General features: G+C 45.2%; 1 protein-coding gene across 1 annotated transcript in view; it reads left to right on the top strand.

The window, feature by feature from the left end:
• Positions 1 to 7,648, top strand: part of Pcolce2 (procollagen C-endopeptidase enhancer 2) — a 54,667-nt gene extending 47,019 nt beyond the window's left edge. The window contains exons 7-9 of the mRNA XM_052717024.1: positions 5,067 to 5,150; positions 6,721 to 6,888; positions 7,100 to 7,648. Coding sequence (XP_052572984.1) covers positions 5,067 to 5,150; positions 6,721 to 6,888; positions 7,100 to 7,230 — 383 coding nt within the window. The 3' untranslated portion in view covers positions 7,231 to 7,648. The remainder of the gene's footprint in view (positions 1 to 5,066; positions 5,151 to 6,720; positions 6,889 to 7,099) is intronic.
• Positions 7,649 to 15,295: the final 7,647 nt, after the last annotated feature.

The raw sequence follows: 15,295 nt of genomic DNA on the forward strand, positions 1-15,295 counted from the left end.
ACCATCCATAACTCTAGTTCCAGGGAATTCAACCCCCTCTTCTGACCACCAAGGGCACCAGACACACATGTGCTGCACATATATGCTTTCAGGTAACAATATTCATACACATAAAAATAAGTGAATTTTTTAAAAAAGGGGAAGTATCTACCTTGGGAGAGATTCTGGTACAGAGAAGAAGAAGCTAAAACAAACGTTTGAGGAACTCTAACCTTAGTAGAGGAGGTAGAGGAAGGACATCCGTAGACCAGGTCCTGGAAGAAGATGCCTTTTGAAGAGGTGGTCAGTGCGTCTCCTGTTGATGAGACCATATGGGAAGGATTAAAATGTTTGTTCTTAATCCATGATCAGGAGCTTTATAAGTGATGCAATGCAGGCAGAAGCCAGGATAGGGTGGGGACCATGTGGATCAAAATGAAGGAAGAGAAAGTTCTAGCAACTCATAGCACATTCTTGGTCCCCAAAGAAAAGAGAAGGGATTGAGAGGCGAACACATTAATGCCAGTGTGATACAGTGACTAAGGAATGCAGGGGACAGAAGGGACAGGGGTGGAAAGGCCTGTCACAAAGACTACATACTCCATATCCAAAAGGATTGAACCAGAGAGGGTAGCCTCCTCCATAAGAGAAGCAAAGCAAGAGAGTATGTGGGTGAGGTGGCCTTGAGGGTCAGTGGAGACATCAAGGACATTTTCTGCTGTGACTTTTGTTCCCTCTGAACATAGGCAGGGTCACCTGCTGAGGCAGAGAAGGTAAGTGGCAGTACTAGCAGCTAGGAGAGTGAAAATCTGAGAAATCGCTGTGGAAATGGGAAGTCGGTTGAATTAGCAGGAGCCTGTCACTTTCTGGTGCACCTCTGTGACTCAGATGACGTGACTGCGGGCACCAAAAAGAGCGTTCTCCTGCAGGACCTCCGGGGGTTGAGAGAGGGAACGGGACAATTTAAATGACTGTAGTGAAAATGATTGACCGAAAAACAGACTGTAGAAACCAAGTGATATAACTAAGCAAGTCAAAGCAAGCTAGGGTTGATTGGCTAGGGACCATGTCAAAGCACTGACCCTCCAATGCTGGGATAGGGGAGCCATTAGATTAACCAAATGAGTCTGAAAGAAAGGAGGCCACCCTGGATATTAGGATGCCTAAATTTGCCGTTTAAGAGATCAGCAATATGTGGTTTTGCGTGAGGACATGTGAGCCTGGGTTTGAGTGGCAGATGGACCAAGGGATAACCCCTAATGAAGCTGAAACTGGATCATTCATGAAAATGGTGGACCCCTGAGGGATCATCCATGAAGATGGTAGATCCCTTGAAGATGGTATACGAATGCATAGGGAGAAAGTGTAAAAGCCAGGGCCTACGTTTATGAGTACAGAAATTGAGATAAAGAACAGAGATTGTTGTGGAATATTAGTTGAAGATGTGTTACATTCATTTATGCTGTGGAATATTTGTTTAATGATGCAAAGATGTGTTGCATTCTTTTATGTGGCCTTTGTTTATCTCTGTAAAGCTGTGTTACTTTGCCTGTCTAAAACTCCTGATAAAGAGCTGAACAGCTAATAGCTAGGCAGGAGAAAGAAATAGATGGGGCTGCCAGGCAGAGAGAACAAATAGGAGAAATCAGGCTGGAGCAAGGAGTGAGAGGAGAAGGAGAGGAGGCCACCAGGGACCAGCCAACCCAGCCACAGAGCCAACCACAGAGTAAGAAGGAAAGAAAGATATATAGAGAATAAAGAAAGGTAAGAAGCCTAGAGGCAAACCATAGTTAAAGAGAAGCAGGATAATTTGTATTAGAAAGGCCGCCTGAGGCCAGGTATTCCTAAGTAAGAATAAGTCTCTGTGTATTTATTTGGGAGCTGGTGGCAGGCCCCCAAAGAGTAAACAAAACCAGTAGGTGGAGTGGTGTAGCCTATGACTCAAAGAGCAGAGGGCAGAGGTGCATGGAAAGATAGGAAGCAGCAGAGTGAGGCACCCACCCAGCTCCCAACAGATGTCCCCAGGCTGAAAAGGAGCTGGTTTCCCACAGTTCATCTGGAAAGATGCTTTCCTTCATCCCATTTGCCACTGAGTTTTTCCCGAGTTGTTAGGGAAGTTTAGTGCCCCAGTGAGCCTAGCACTCCTGGAACAGTGATGTTCCATTTTGCTGTCTGTTACCATGGTAAAGCACTGACCAAAAGCAACTTGGGGTGGAAGGGTTTATTTCATCTTTCACTTCCAGGTAACAGTCCATCCCCGAGGGAAGTCAGGGCAGGAACTCAAGGTAGGAAGCTGGAGGCAGGAACTGAGGCAGAGACCCTGGAGGAGCACTGCTTACTGGCTTGCTTCCCATGACTCCTCAGCTTGTTTTTTGTTTGTTTGTTTGTTTTGTTTTTAATACAACTCAGGACCACCTGCCCAGCACTACCCATAGTGGGCTGAGCCCTCCTGCGTAATCGTTAATCAAGAAAAAACGCTAGATGGATCATAGGTTAAGAGTACTGGCTGCTCTTCCAGGGGTCCTGGGTCAGACTCCCAGCAACCACATGGTGGCTTACAACTCTTTGTAACTCCAGTTCCAGGGAGTCCAACCTCCTCTCCCAGCCTCTCTGGGCTCCAGGAACACATGTGGTATATATATATATATATATATTATATATATATATATATATAATATATATATATATGCAGGCAAAACACTCATACACTTAAAATAACAAAGAAAAGAAAAACTTGCCTCCAGAGACTTGCCTACAGTCAGTCTGATGAAGGCATTTTCTCAACTGAGGTTCTTACTTCCCGGATGACTCCAGCTTGTGACACAAGTTGACAGTTGACAAAGAACTAACGAGCACGAATGACAGGGATCCCTCCTACCAAGATGTTGCTGAATTAAAAAAAGCAAATATGTTGAAGAAAAAGAGCCAGGGCTGGAGAGAGAGCTCAGAGGTTGAGATCATAGGCTGCTTCTTCCAGAGGTCCTGAGTTCAATTCCCAGCAACCACATGGTGGTTCATAACCATCTATAATGTGATCTGGTGCCCTCTTCTGGTGTGCAGGCATGCACGCAGGCAGAACAGTGTAGACATAATCAATAAATAAATTTTTAAAAAAAAAAAAAAGCCAAAGAACAGGCACAAGAAGTACATATAGATTCAGAGACACACACAGGAATCCTATAAAAAACCAAAACCATAAAAAAACAAAAGCTGTAGTATATACACAAAGGATCTGTAAGGTTAAAAAAAATGCTCTGGTGTAACATTGTGAGACAACCTCCAAAGATGCTGTTGAGTTTGTTTTCTGTTGACAGACTACTGCTGGGCATACAGCCTATCCTTAAGAAGAGTTTGTTTCCCCAGTGAGACTCCCCTGGAGAAATTAATTTCGGTGTTTCTGTCAGGGTGGGAAACTTCGTAGATAGAGTAAAAATGTGACGGCCGCCCCCATGCAGTAGTCTGGAATCTGAACCAAGGTGTTTCAGGCAGTGTCGGCTGGTGTAATGGGGCCTGACCATCTGCTGAACGGAGCGCTGTGTTCAGGACCAAGGCGGCAGCTCACAGTGCAGCATAGACCAGCACCGCCACGAACACCTCGGATCCAGACACCTGGTTTCTGAAACTGAATTAGTTTTTGGCCATTATGCATACAGGAACCTATTAGCATTGCCAAACTTTTTGCGATCCCCACACTCACTTACAGGACCCCGCATGAGCTGCAATGCAGTCTAGGGTTTGTGTTGCTGTGCTAAGACACCATGACCAAAAGCTAGTTGGGGGAGGGGAGAATTTACTTCATCTTACAGCTTGTAGTTCACCATCTAAGAAAGTCAGGAGAGGAACTGGCACAGAGGCCATGGAGGGGTGCTGCTTTACTGGCTTGCTCCGAAACTTGCTCAGCCTGCCTTCTTATACAACCCAGAACCACCAGCTCAGGGATGGCACCACCCACAGTGTGTGATCATTAATCAGGAAAATGCCCTACAGACTCGTCTACGTTCCAGTCTTATGGAGGCATTTTCTCAGTTAAGATTGTCTTTTCCCAGATATGTCTCAGTTTGTGTCAGGGTGTGACAAAACCCAGCCAGCACAGATGCACAGTTTAAGCTGTGAACTAGATGCCATTGTGGCCTCCCTAGTTAGAACAAATGGTTCCTACGACCATCATATGTCACCCATAGAACAAAGTTACCATCAGTTGAGAACAACTGTGGTCGTGTCTAGTTTTACTTTTAACTTGTGACTCTTAATGGATGGAACTGATAACTGTGTTGTTACATCTCAGCCCTTGAGATTCTTAAAGCCAATACTGGGTTCAAAATAAATACTCAATGATTCCTGGCGTCAAACCTAACACTTTACATGTGAGGAGCCTCCCTAAGTCCCTGCACCAGTGACATCTGGATAGCTGCCTATTTTAAGCAAGAACTGTTTACATATTTACACCAAGAAAACTCCTCTTGCCCTTGTGAGAACACCATGGAATCCTCTAGTGAAGAATTAACCTGTGCTCTGGCAGTTCAGATTTGTGGGGCTGCTTTCTTGTTTGTTTGATTGTTTTCCCTAAGCTGGACCCACAGGTCAATTCTGTTATGGTGTGGGGTTCGTAGAAAGCATTGGTCCTCAAAACTGTGGGTCACGACCCCTTGTCAACCCTCTGCCTCCCCAAATATTTGCATCATGATTCATAACTAGCAAAATTACAGTTAGGAAGTAGCATCAAAAATAATTTTATGGCTGGGGGTCACCACGACACGAGGAACTGTGTGAAAGGGTCGCAGCGTTAGGAAGGTTGAGAACCGCCGATACAAAGGGAGAAGAGAACGAGGCTAAATGCGGATTATCTTTGATCTCAGGTTTAAAATTCAGTAGAGAGTTTTGAGTTCCTGTGAGAAAGAACAGTAGCTGATAGCATGAAGAATTTGTCTTGTGTGGTTCATAATTATTTCATTGCAGTGGTGGGTTGGTGGCTCAGAGAAATAAACGGTAATCTCAACTGACTAGACTCTGATATAAACACCAATTATACTTGAATTCATTCTCCTGAATCTCCTGACTCCGTTCTTTGAATTTCTTCTTTGAATTAGGTTTAAAACCCACTGTGGCCTTGTGTCAGCAAAAGTGTAGACGGACGGGGACTCTGGAGAGCAATTATTGTTCAAGCAACTTTGGTAAGAAACAGAAACCAGCCTTTCTCTCTAATGAGAAACTTGAGACTATGCTTAATCTCAAAGGCACTCCCATGACTTGTCTGGTGGCGGTTCAGCAACACCAGTCATTTACCTACGGTACCATTGTCCTGCCCACCAGAGTGTGTACACCTGTGCTCTTTGAACTGTGTGGCTTCACAGCAAGAAGAATAAGCTTTAGAAACAGTGCCCCCCCTTTTCCCCACACCGGTTTAATAAGTTGACTCTTGGTACCTTACATTGCTACTCTATGTATTCTGGCTGATTTCGTGAAAAAGCCTGTATAGTCTTTCCATCATACTTTCTTTTTCGTCCACCGAGAACGACTTTCTCACATCTGGGATTCAGCTTAGGTTCATTAAATAGTTAAGCTCACATTCAAAAGCTGGCCTCTCCCAAAAAGAAGTGCAAGTATCTTCTCAGCCATGTGTTTCCAAAGTGCTCAGGTAAAATGTGAAAATCTGCCATCCATTTGAAGCTCTTGTAAACTGGACCCTGAAGGGGGGAGTACTCAGGTGCCTGGGGTTTCTAAGGGGTTTTCCTAATTAGAAACTTGCATCATCGTGAAAAGCACTCGAGAACAAAAGATGCCAAATTTAATCTTACCAGGAAAAGAAAGATGCTGCAGCCAGGTTCTCAAAAGCAAGCGTTCCGGTTCGTTTTCAGTGCCCTAAGTGGTAACTCTGCAGCCCAGGGACTTGGCTTGCAGGGAAGGGGTGGATTTCACTACAGTTTTCATGCTGAGTTCAAATGACTGCATAGAAATGTAAGCAAATATTGCCAGGTGCATCTGCAGCCACACCTGGGTTAGTCTTCTGTGGGAGACCGGAGAGGAATTGCCTTTCTGTGCATTGGGAGGTTCCCCCCCGCCACCTCATCTCCCTTGGCTACAGACTGACATTTTGCAATGGATCTACATCACCAGTAATCAAAGGAAGATGTGCTAGGAATTCTGATTTTAGGAGCTTGGTGTATTGTATAACATTGGGGGCTCACACTGCCCTGAGGCGTTGTGACCTATGTCTAAAACTAGATTTAGCCTATTGTCTATGACTCACATAGATAGCACAGTGACCAGACATTATCACTGAGGGACAGTGAGTTCTGAGCTGTGGAAGGAAACACTCCCTGGGGACAGTTTTTGGTTATATTAGGGAGCGCTAGTCCAAGTACACAGCTCTTTCTTTGTTTTAAGTTATAGCTCAGCTCTCTACTTCAATTTTCTAAATGAGATAAAGAGGCTTGCTAAGTACTCACAAGTAAGGCTCATAACTCTATCCTTTAAGTGGCAATCTATCCACATGGTAGAGAGAACATTTTAAGAGGGTCTCCATCTCAGCCACAGATTGCCGTTGGGAAAGCAGCTAGATTTTTCTCCTGGGAAGCAACACCCAAGCATGGCCTTGTAGCTCCACAATCATTTTCTAACCTGTATTTTAGCGACCGATTTTGAGAACTCTTTGACACTACATTTTCATTTCTGAAACGTAAAAGAATGAGAATCATATTCGCTCTGTTTGGATCTGCCTTCACTGTCCGTTGCCCTCTACAGTGTTAGCGGGCACAGTCATCACTACGGTCACTCGAGGTGGCAGTTTGCTGGCCACAGTCTCAATCATCAGCATCTACAGGGAGGGCAACCTGGCCATTCAGCAGGCAGGCAAGAACATGAGTGTCAAGCTCACGGTGGTCTGCAAGCAGTGTCCACTTCTCAGGAGAGGTAAGGATGGAGCTGTCGCCTCTTCCCTGCTCAGAAGCAGAGAGGGGAAGGAGACCGCCTCTGAGCAAGTCATGGACCTGTCCAGGGAGGGGCTGGTGTAGGGACGTAGACTCAAGGCTAACACATTGCCCACTTCTGATGGGGAAGGACGCCTTTAGTCAAGAACACAAAGGGAAAAAAACCATTTATTTTTATATTCTCTTTCTTTTAGGTCTAAATTACATTATCATGGGACAAGTGGGTGATGATGGGCGTGGCAAAATCATGCCAAACAGTTTTGTCAAGATGTTCAAGAATAAGAACCAGAAACCCATGAACGCCCTGAAGAACAAGCAGTGTTAGCCTGAGCCCCGTTACTCGGCTGCCCTTGCTCATCACCTCTGAAAGATCTGTTCTCCCCGTACAATTTAACGCTGAGCATTCTGAGAGTCGGGGCCAAGTTCGTCCTCACGTGAGGGATGTGTGAACCCCCTAGTGCTGCTGGTGGAAGTTCTGAGCCTGCACTGTGAGGAGCAGATATCTGAGGACCCTCCCACCCACTGCCTGGGAGGGGACAGCAGGAAGCGCTGGCGGCTGGAAGCTTGTAATATACATCTCTGTAGAAAGATATTCTAGAATTGAGTTGTAGGGAGATATGAAAGGGATTTTATAAAGTGCAATATTTATAATGACATTTGGTTACCTTCAAGCATTTGCCCTGAGGTGTCACACGTTTCTCTTGCATTTTTTAAATCAATGCTCAATAAAATATTTTAAGTGATCACAAGGCAGCCAGTACACTTGTTCTCACAGGAAGTAAGATGCTGTTTACACAGACGGCTCTCATTGTATCAGTTTAGAGTTGACGCTCTACGAGTTCCAGCGAGGAGAGTGATGTAATAAAGACCTCTGTCTGCAAACCCAGAAAGGAGTCGCTCTGGGATCCAGTCCAAACTCCTTCATTGTCTCTGAAATGGAAGGTGTATGTAGGGACTTCCTCAGAGTACACTTCTCATCCGAGACAGGACAATCATCTCCGAGTCCTAATTCTAAACCCAGTGTTCACCATGTCACCAGAAGAGGCTCCCCCTGCCCCAGGAGAAAGCCGCCTTCCCACTTGAAGCATTTAGTACGAAGAACTAATATTTAGGCTTGCATTTGCTAGACTAAGCAATAAGGTAACCTGACCATTCAGCCATGAACTGCGGGGCCCTTTCCCTGTCCATACCCATTTTATTGACTTGGACTGTAGCAGCTGAGATGAACTGTTCAGGGGACAGCCCTGCCTGCAATGGGTGGGACAGGCTGCCGCCTAGGAGGTTGCTGGACAGGGGCTGTGAAAGAGAGTGCAAAGGGAACACTATGGATGAACAAAGGCGTGGGTCACAATGTTGCCTATGGTAGGAATAAAACTGTAGAAATAAGGAAAACTCTTAATTTGGATGAAAATGGTAATTCCCAGTTCTTGACCTGATGAACACTTATGTGGCAGAAAACTATTAATGTAAGTTGAAAAGCTGTTGGCAGCTGATTAGGTCTAAAAGTGATTAATAGGAGTCGGCTAGAAGGGTCAGAAATTGTTCTAAATGCTTCTGTTGAGATGTCCATCAACACCAGGGCTTCACTGGCTGAAGAGGAGGATGAACTAGTGGCCCCTGTAATAGCTGAGTGGTGGCTTCTCAGGACAGCGCCACCTGGTAGACGAGCCTGCTAATTGAATCCTGTCAGGAATGCACATTAGGGACATGGGGATGATCACATCCTCTGGTCTCTCAGCAGCCCCTTCTTACTGATGTGTTAGGACAGCTTGTTGGCGTGGCACACAGCGTCATGGTCCCAGTGTCTCTTGTGTTACCAGTGCAAAGACTCTGAGTGGGGTCTGGAGTCACAGGCAGGAAAAACTGAGAACAGTAACCGAGCTACTTGTTCCATTGGGAGCTCTGAGAGAACACAACTGCCCAGGGGTCCATGGGTAATTCCCGCACCGGCTGCTCTTTCAACTCCGTTATTGAAAACAGAGACAATCAAGCCGACTACTAAGACTATTCTTCCTGGTCCAGCAAATGTTCTAGCTTCTGTTATAAAATCATTTATTTAGGCAGAATTTCAGTTTCCTCGGTTATAAATGGAGGGAGTTGCAGTAGACACATTTATCCACTGACCCATCTCACCAGCCTATATATAGAAGAATTTTTAAACTTTCCCACTTAATGTACCATGAAGCAAATTTTAAAGAATATGTCATATGGATACCTTTCCCCAGCAACAGTGAATAATTAGACATCAGTGTCAAAAAACTAAACAAAAATAAACAACAACAATAATAGAATCTTCTACTGGAAAGTAAGAAATATGCTGTCAAATAACATAACAAAATAAAAATTCTAAAAACAACTAAACACTTTAAATTTTATAATTTTGGGGGCTGGAGAGATGACTCAGTGGTTAAGAGCATTGGCAGCTCTTCCGGAGGTCCTGAGTTCAATTCCCAACAACCAAGGTGGCTCACAATCATCTATAATGGAATCTGATGCCCTCTTCTGGCATGCAGATGTACATACAGATAGAGCACCATATAAATTGTAACCAGGTACCCAAATAACCAGTCAGAGGCTTAATATTAATTACAAACTGTATGGTCTATGGCTCAGGCTTCTTCTGTTTTTTCTCATTTCTTTTTTTAAGAAAATTTTTTTATTCATTTTATATACCAATCACAGATCACCTCTCTTCCCTCCTTCTACCCCTTCAGTCTCCCCCCCCCCAAACCCAACCCCCATTCCCTCCTACAAGAAGGTAAGGCCTCCCATGGGCCTGATACATTCAGTAGAGGCAAGACCAAGCCCCTCCCACTGCTTCAAGACCGTGAAAGGTGTCCCACCACAGGTAGTGGGCTCCAAAAAGCCAGCTCATGCGTCAGGGATGGATCCTGATCCTACTGCCGGGGGACCCCTTAAGCAGATCAAGCTACACAACTGTCTCGCTTATGCAGAGGGCCTAGTCCAGTCCTTTGGAGGCTCCACAGGTGATGGTCTATATTTCATGAGTGCCCACTAGTTTGGTTTGGTTGTCTCTGTAGGTTTCCCCATCATGATCTTGATGCCTCTTGCTCATAGAATCCCTCTTTTCTCTCTTCGACTGGACTCCTGGAGATAGGCCTGGTGCTTGGCTGTGGATCTCTGCATCTGCTTCCATCAGTTACTGGATGAAGGCTCTATGATGACAGTTGGGGTATTACTGGGGTAAACCAGTTCAGGAACCCTCTCCACTATTGCTAGTAGTCTAAGCTGGGGTCATCCTTGTGGATTCCTGGGAACTTCCCTAGCACCAGGTTTCTCCCTATCCCTATGATGTCTCCCTCTATCATGTTATCTTTCATTGCTCTTCCACTCCATCCCTGTTCCATCTCAACCATCCCATTCCCTTATGTTCTCATCCCCTATCCCCTACCCTCCCTTGCTCCCCCCCATCCCCAGTTTACTCACGGAGATCTCATCTATTTCCCCTTCCCAGAGCAATCCTTGCGTCCCTCTTAGGGTCCTCCTTGTTAGCTAGCTTCTCTGAAGCTGCGGGTCGCAGTCTGGTTATCCTTTGCTTTCTAGTATCTATTTATGAGTGAGTACATACCATGTTTGTCCTTCTGTGGCTCAGGCTACTTGCTGAGTTAACCCATTTTGATTAATCTGTGTATTGCCACGTGGCCATGGTGTTACTAGTCTGTTGGCATGTTGGCAGTGGGCTGGCGTCTCTCTCACTCCCCCTTTCTTTTCCCTGTATCTTTGCTTGGATTTCCCACTTGGCCATAATGTGTCTTGCCATATGCCAAAGCAGCTTCTTGATTATCCAATGGGAACAACATATTCACAGAACACAGAAAGACCGTCCCACAGCAATACATAGAATAAGTAAATCTTAAAAAAAAACCTATTTTAAATTGTATAATTTCATAAAGGGCACGAACTAAGAAGTTAGTAAGAGAAAAACAGTAAATTTTTAAAAGACAAGACAGCCAGGCATGCGGGTGCTTGCTTTTGATCCCAGCACACAGGAGGCAGAGGCAGGCAGAGCTCTTAGGAGTTTGAGGCCAGCCTGGTCTACAGAGTGAGTTCCAGGCAAGCTAGGACTACGTGGAGAGACTCTACCTCAAAAGTCAAACAAGCAAACCAAAGGCCCAAGGTAGGGAGGGTGGGGCCGGGTTGGGGGTGGAGGGGGGCTACCATTAAAGCATCTGCCAGGACCTGAGTCTGGAACCCCAGTGCCCACAAGAAAGCTACATGCCACAACTGTAAGCCCAGCACTGTAAATGCAATACTTCTAAATAGGGAGGCTGGGGAAACTGAGTCAGGCAGCAGTCATAGCACTTGTTAGAAACCAGCTGAATCTGAGCTCCAGTTAAAGTTAGTTAAAGACCCTCAAAGAAATAAAGTGCAGAGTAAATAAGAAAGGCACTCGTTCTTGGTCTCTGGTCTGTACCCACACATGCACACATGTGCACACACACAAACACATATACAACATACCCAACTAGAGGAGAAACACACTTAGAACAGAAACTGAGTCAAAAACTAGTTATAAATACCAGACGAAGTTATCAAAGCTAAAAGTTTCCTCTTTGAAACAACTAATAGAGCTCAGAAAACTCTGCCAACATTAAACATAAAAAGTAGTAAAGAGTAGGGGCTGGAGAGATGGCCCAGGGGCTAAAAGCACCGACTGCTCGTCCAGGGAACCCAGGTTCAATGCCCAGCCATGGTGACTCACAACCATCTGTTAAGTCCAGTTCTGTGGAATTTGACACCCTCTTCTGGTCTTTTTGGGCACTGCATGCATGTGGTGCATAGATGTACATGTACACCCATAAGTGTAAAATAAAATATACAGTTTTTAAAAAGAGAACCAGGTAAAAACAATTTTATGAGTAAAAGGGGACCTTTTCTCAGGTATTAGAGATGATTTAGTAGTAATAAGAGTTCCGGGCACAATTGTGCTCACCTGAAGGCTGAAGCAAGGAATGTCACTTCAGCCAAGAAACAGAGGCCACATAACACACTCACTTCCTCCATATTCTCTGTCTGTCTGTCTGTCTTTCTGTCTCCCAACAAAGCGATGATGATAATACGATGGTGTAGCTTAAGTTTTCCTGCCTGGCCCACAGTCAGGACAAATCTCTATCACCTGCCAGTCCCACAGCCCGTCAGACCCAACCAAGTAAACACAGAGACTTATATTGGTTACAAACTGTATGGCCGTGGCAGGCTTCTTGCTAATTGTTCTTATAGCTTAAATTAATCCATTTCCATTAATCTATACCTTGCCACGTGGCTTGTGGCTTACCGGTACTTTGCATCTTCCTTGTCCTGATGGCGGCTGGCAGTGTCTCTCTGACTCAGCCTTCCACTTCCCAGCTCTATTCTCCTCCTTGTCCCGCTTATACTTCCTGCCTGACCACGGGCCAATCAGTGATTTATTTATTGACCAATCAGCAACACATTTGACATACAGACCATCCCACAGCACAATGGCATTATGAGCTCTTTGTAGCTAGAGTTTTCCTGCCTGGCCCACAGTCAGGACAAATCTCTCTCACCTGCCAGTCCCACAGCCACTCAGACCCGACCAAGTAAACACAGAGACTTATATTGGTTACAAACTGTATGGCCGTGGCAGGCTTCTTGCTAACTGTTCTTACAGCTTAAATTAATCCATTTCTATAAATCTATACCTTGCCACGTGGCTCGTGGCTTACCGGCATCTTCACACGCTGTTTGTCATCGTGGCGGCTGGCAGTGTCTCTCTGACTCAGCCTTCCACTTCCCAGCTCTATTCTCCTCCTTGTCCTGCCTATACTTCCTGCCTGGTCACTGGCCAATCAGTGATTTATTTATTGACCAATCAGCAACACACTTGACATACAGACCATCCCACAGCAGCTCTTTATGCCTTCAGGTTGGAAAACATGTATGAAATGAGGGAAAATGCAATTCCTGGGAAGAGGACAGGGGTGTCTAGCAACAGAAACTTAAGCAGAAAAAAAAAAAAAATCTTATAATACTACAACCACAGAAGACATCCAGTAAGTATTTTAAAAATTTTCCTTCAAAGAAACTCCAAACCCCATTAGTTTTACTTGGAAAGTTTATCAGGCATCTAAAGAGCAAGAACTGCTCTTGTAACACAAACTACCCCAGAGTGTACACAAGGAAAGAACAGGAGCACTTTCTGTGAGATTAATAACCTTCTAAAGTTTAGCAGACAGTAGGCACCAGGGAAATATCCAGTCTGATTTAGTTCATTTAGGAACATATGTGCAAAAGCTCTAAACAAAACATTACCAAACAAAATCCATCAAACAAACAGATGGCGATCAAGTAGGGCTTAGCCCAGGAATGCTTTCAACATGTGAAAAGTCAGTTGAATATACTTCCTGCACGATGAGTGTTGGTGCAAGTGGACACTCGGACTCCTAAGAACGCTACAGGTCTTTCTTGGTACCATTCTCCTCAGACGAGATATGTACATCAAGACACACATTCTATAATACACGTGTTCATAGCTATCCTTTGCCACTTTTACTTTGGCTTTCCTAAGTGATGTGTCAGGTGCCAGGAGACAACAGTCACATCAGGTGAGTGTGGACATCTCAGCCAAAGGATTTGTCTTCAGAAAAGCCCCATCCCACAGTGCAAGAGGCACAGCCCCTAGGTGCTTGGGAAAGCCCAAAGCTCTGGTTCCTCACTAGGTAGTCCCAGTTGTCTATGGTTCCTCCTAGTCCAGAGGTAATTTACCAATCAGAGCTTATGTTTTTAACCAAAAGCAAGTTTGCCTAGCAACAAAGCTGACAAACCATATTATCGAATTGCTAGGTAACAAATGAGATGAGACTGCGGATGGAGTTCCACTGGTCGAGCGGTTGCCTAGCACCAAGCCTTGGAGGTGGCCCCCAGCATACACCAGGCATGGTGGTGCGCAGCCGCAATCCCAGGTCCTGTCCTTAATGACGCAGAAAGCCATCAATCTGATTCCACAATTTTTTTTCCGTGTCAAAAATAAACCTTGAGCAACCTGTGACTAGAAGAAAATGTCATCATTATCACAGGGAACCCTTTGGCAAACCTCGTGGTGAAGTACTAAAAGCATTTAAGACTAATGGTCAAGTGGTTATTAAAAATTGTGCTGGAGGATCTCGGCAGTGTAGTGAGGGGAGAAACGAAGTGTATGGTGCTGTGGGATGTTCTGTATGGCAAATGTGTTGCTGATTAGGCAATAAATAAAACACTGATTGGCCATTGGCTAGGCAGGAAGTGTAGGCGGGACAAGGAGGAGAATAAAGCTGGGAAGTGGAAGGCTGAGTCAGAGAGACACTGCCAGCCGCCATGATGAGAAACAGCATGTGAAAATGCCGGTAAGCCACGAGCCACGTGGCAAGGTATAGATTAATGGAAATGGATTAATTTAAGTTGTAAGAACAGTTAGCAAGAAGCCTGCCACGGCCATACAGTTTGTAACCAATATAAGTCTCTGTGTTTACTTAGTCGGGTCTGAGTGGCTGTGGGACTGGCAGGTGAGAGAGATTTGCCCTGACTGTGGGCCAGGCAGGAAAACTCTAGCTACAAATGGCGTCCAATGTGGTGGCAAGAGTTTCCACCTAAAAACTGAGAAAAGAGTCTAAAACAGAGCTAAAAACAGCTTCCTAATTGTCTCTCTCAAATGAGCAGCAGCTGCTGGTTTGAGCTACTGGTGGGTTCCTAGCATGCGCTCGACCTGCAGTATGGCGGGAATGAGGCCTCTGAAAGTGGCACATTAAGCTGCATGGTGGATTTAGTCTTTGCTAGTACAAAACAAAAAAGAGGTTTCTGGGCTACACGCTGCTTGGCTAAAAGCATAGACCCATGATAGCTCCCACAGCTGGTGGTGAACTTACCACTGCCATGTGCTGTGGGATGGTCTGTATGTCAAATGTGTTGCTGATTGGTCAATGAATAAATCACTGATTGGCAGTGGCCAGGCAGGAAGTATAGGCGGGACTAACAGAGAGGAGAATTGAGAGAACAGGAAGCTGGAGGGGGAGACACTGCCAGCCGCCATCAGGACAAGGAAGATGTAAAGTACCGGTAAGCCACAAGCCACGTGGCAAGGTATAGATTAATAGAAATGGATTAATTTAAGCTGTAAGAACAGTTAGCAAGAAGCCTGCCACGGCCATACAGTTTGTAACCAATATAAGTCTTTGTGTTTACTTGATCGGGTTTGAGAGGCTTGGGACTGGCGGGTGACAGAGATTTGTCCTGACTGTGGGCCAGGCAGGAAAACTCTAGCAACAGCCATGTTGGGAAGCTGAGGTGGGCGGAGCCAGCAGCCACAGCTGCTGCAGCTTAAAGCAACAGATTCACAATAAGACAGATTCAGATGTAATAGTTTACAATGTGTG

The sequence above is a fragment of the Peromyscus californicus genome, unplaced genomic scaffold, assembly GCF_007827085.1.
Source record: "Peromyscus californicus insignis strain IS unplaced genomic scaffold, ASM782708v3 Scaffold_11__1_contigs__length_118956290, whole genome shotgun sequence".
Taxonomy (NCBI): Eukaryota; Metazoa; Chordata; class Mammalia; order Rodentia; family Cricetidae; genus Peromyscus; species Peromyscus californicus.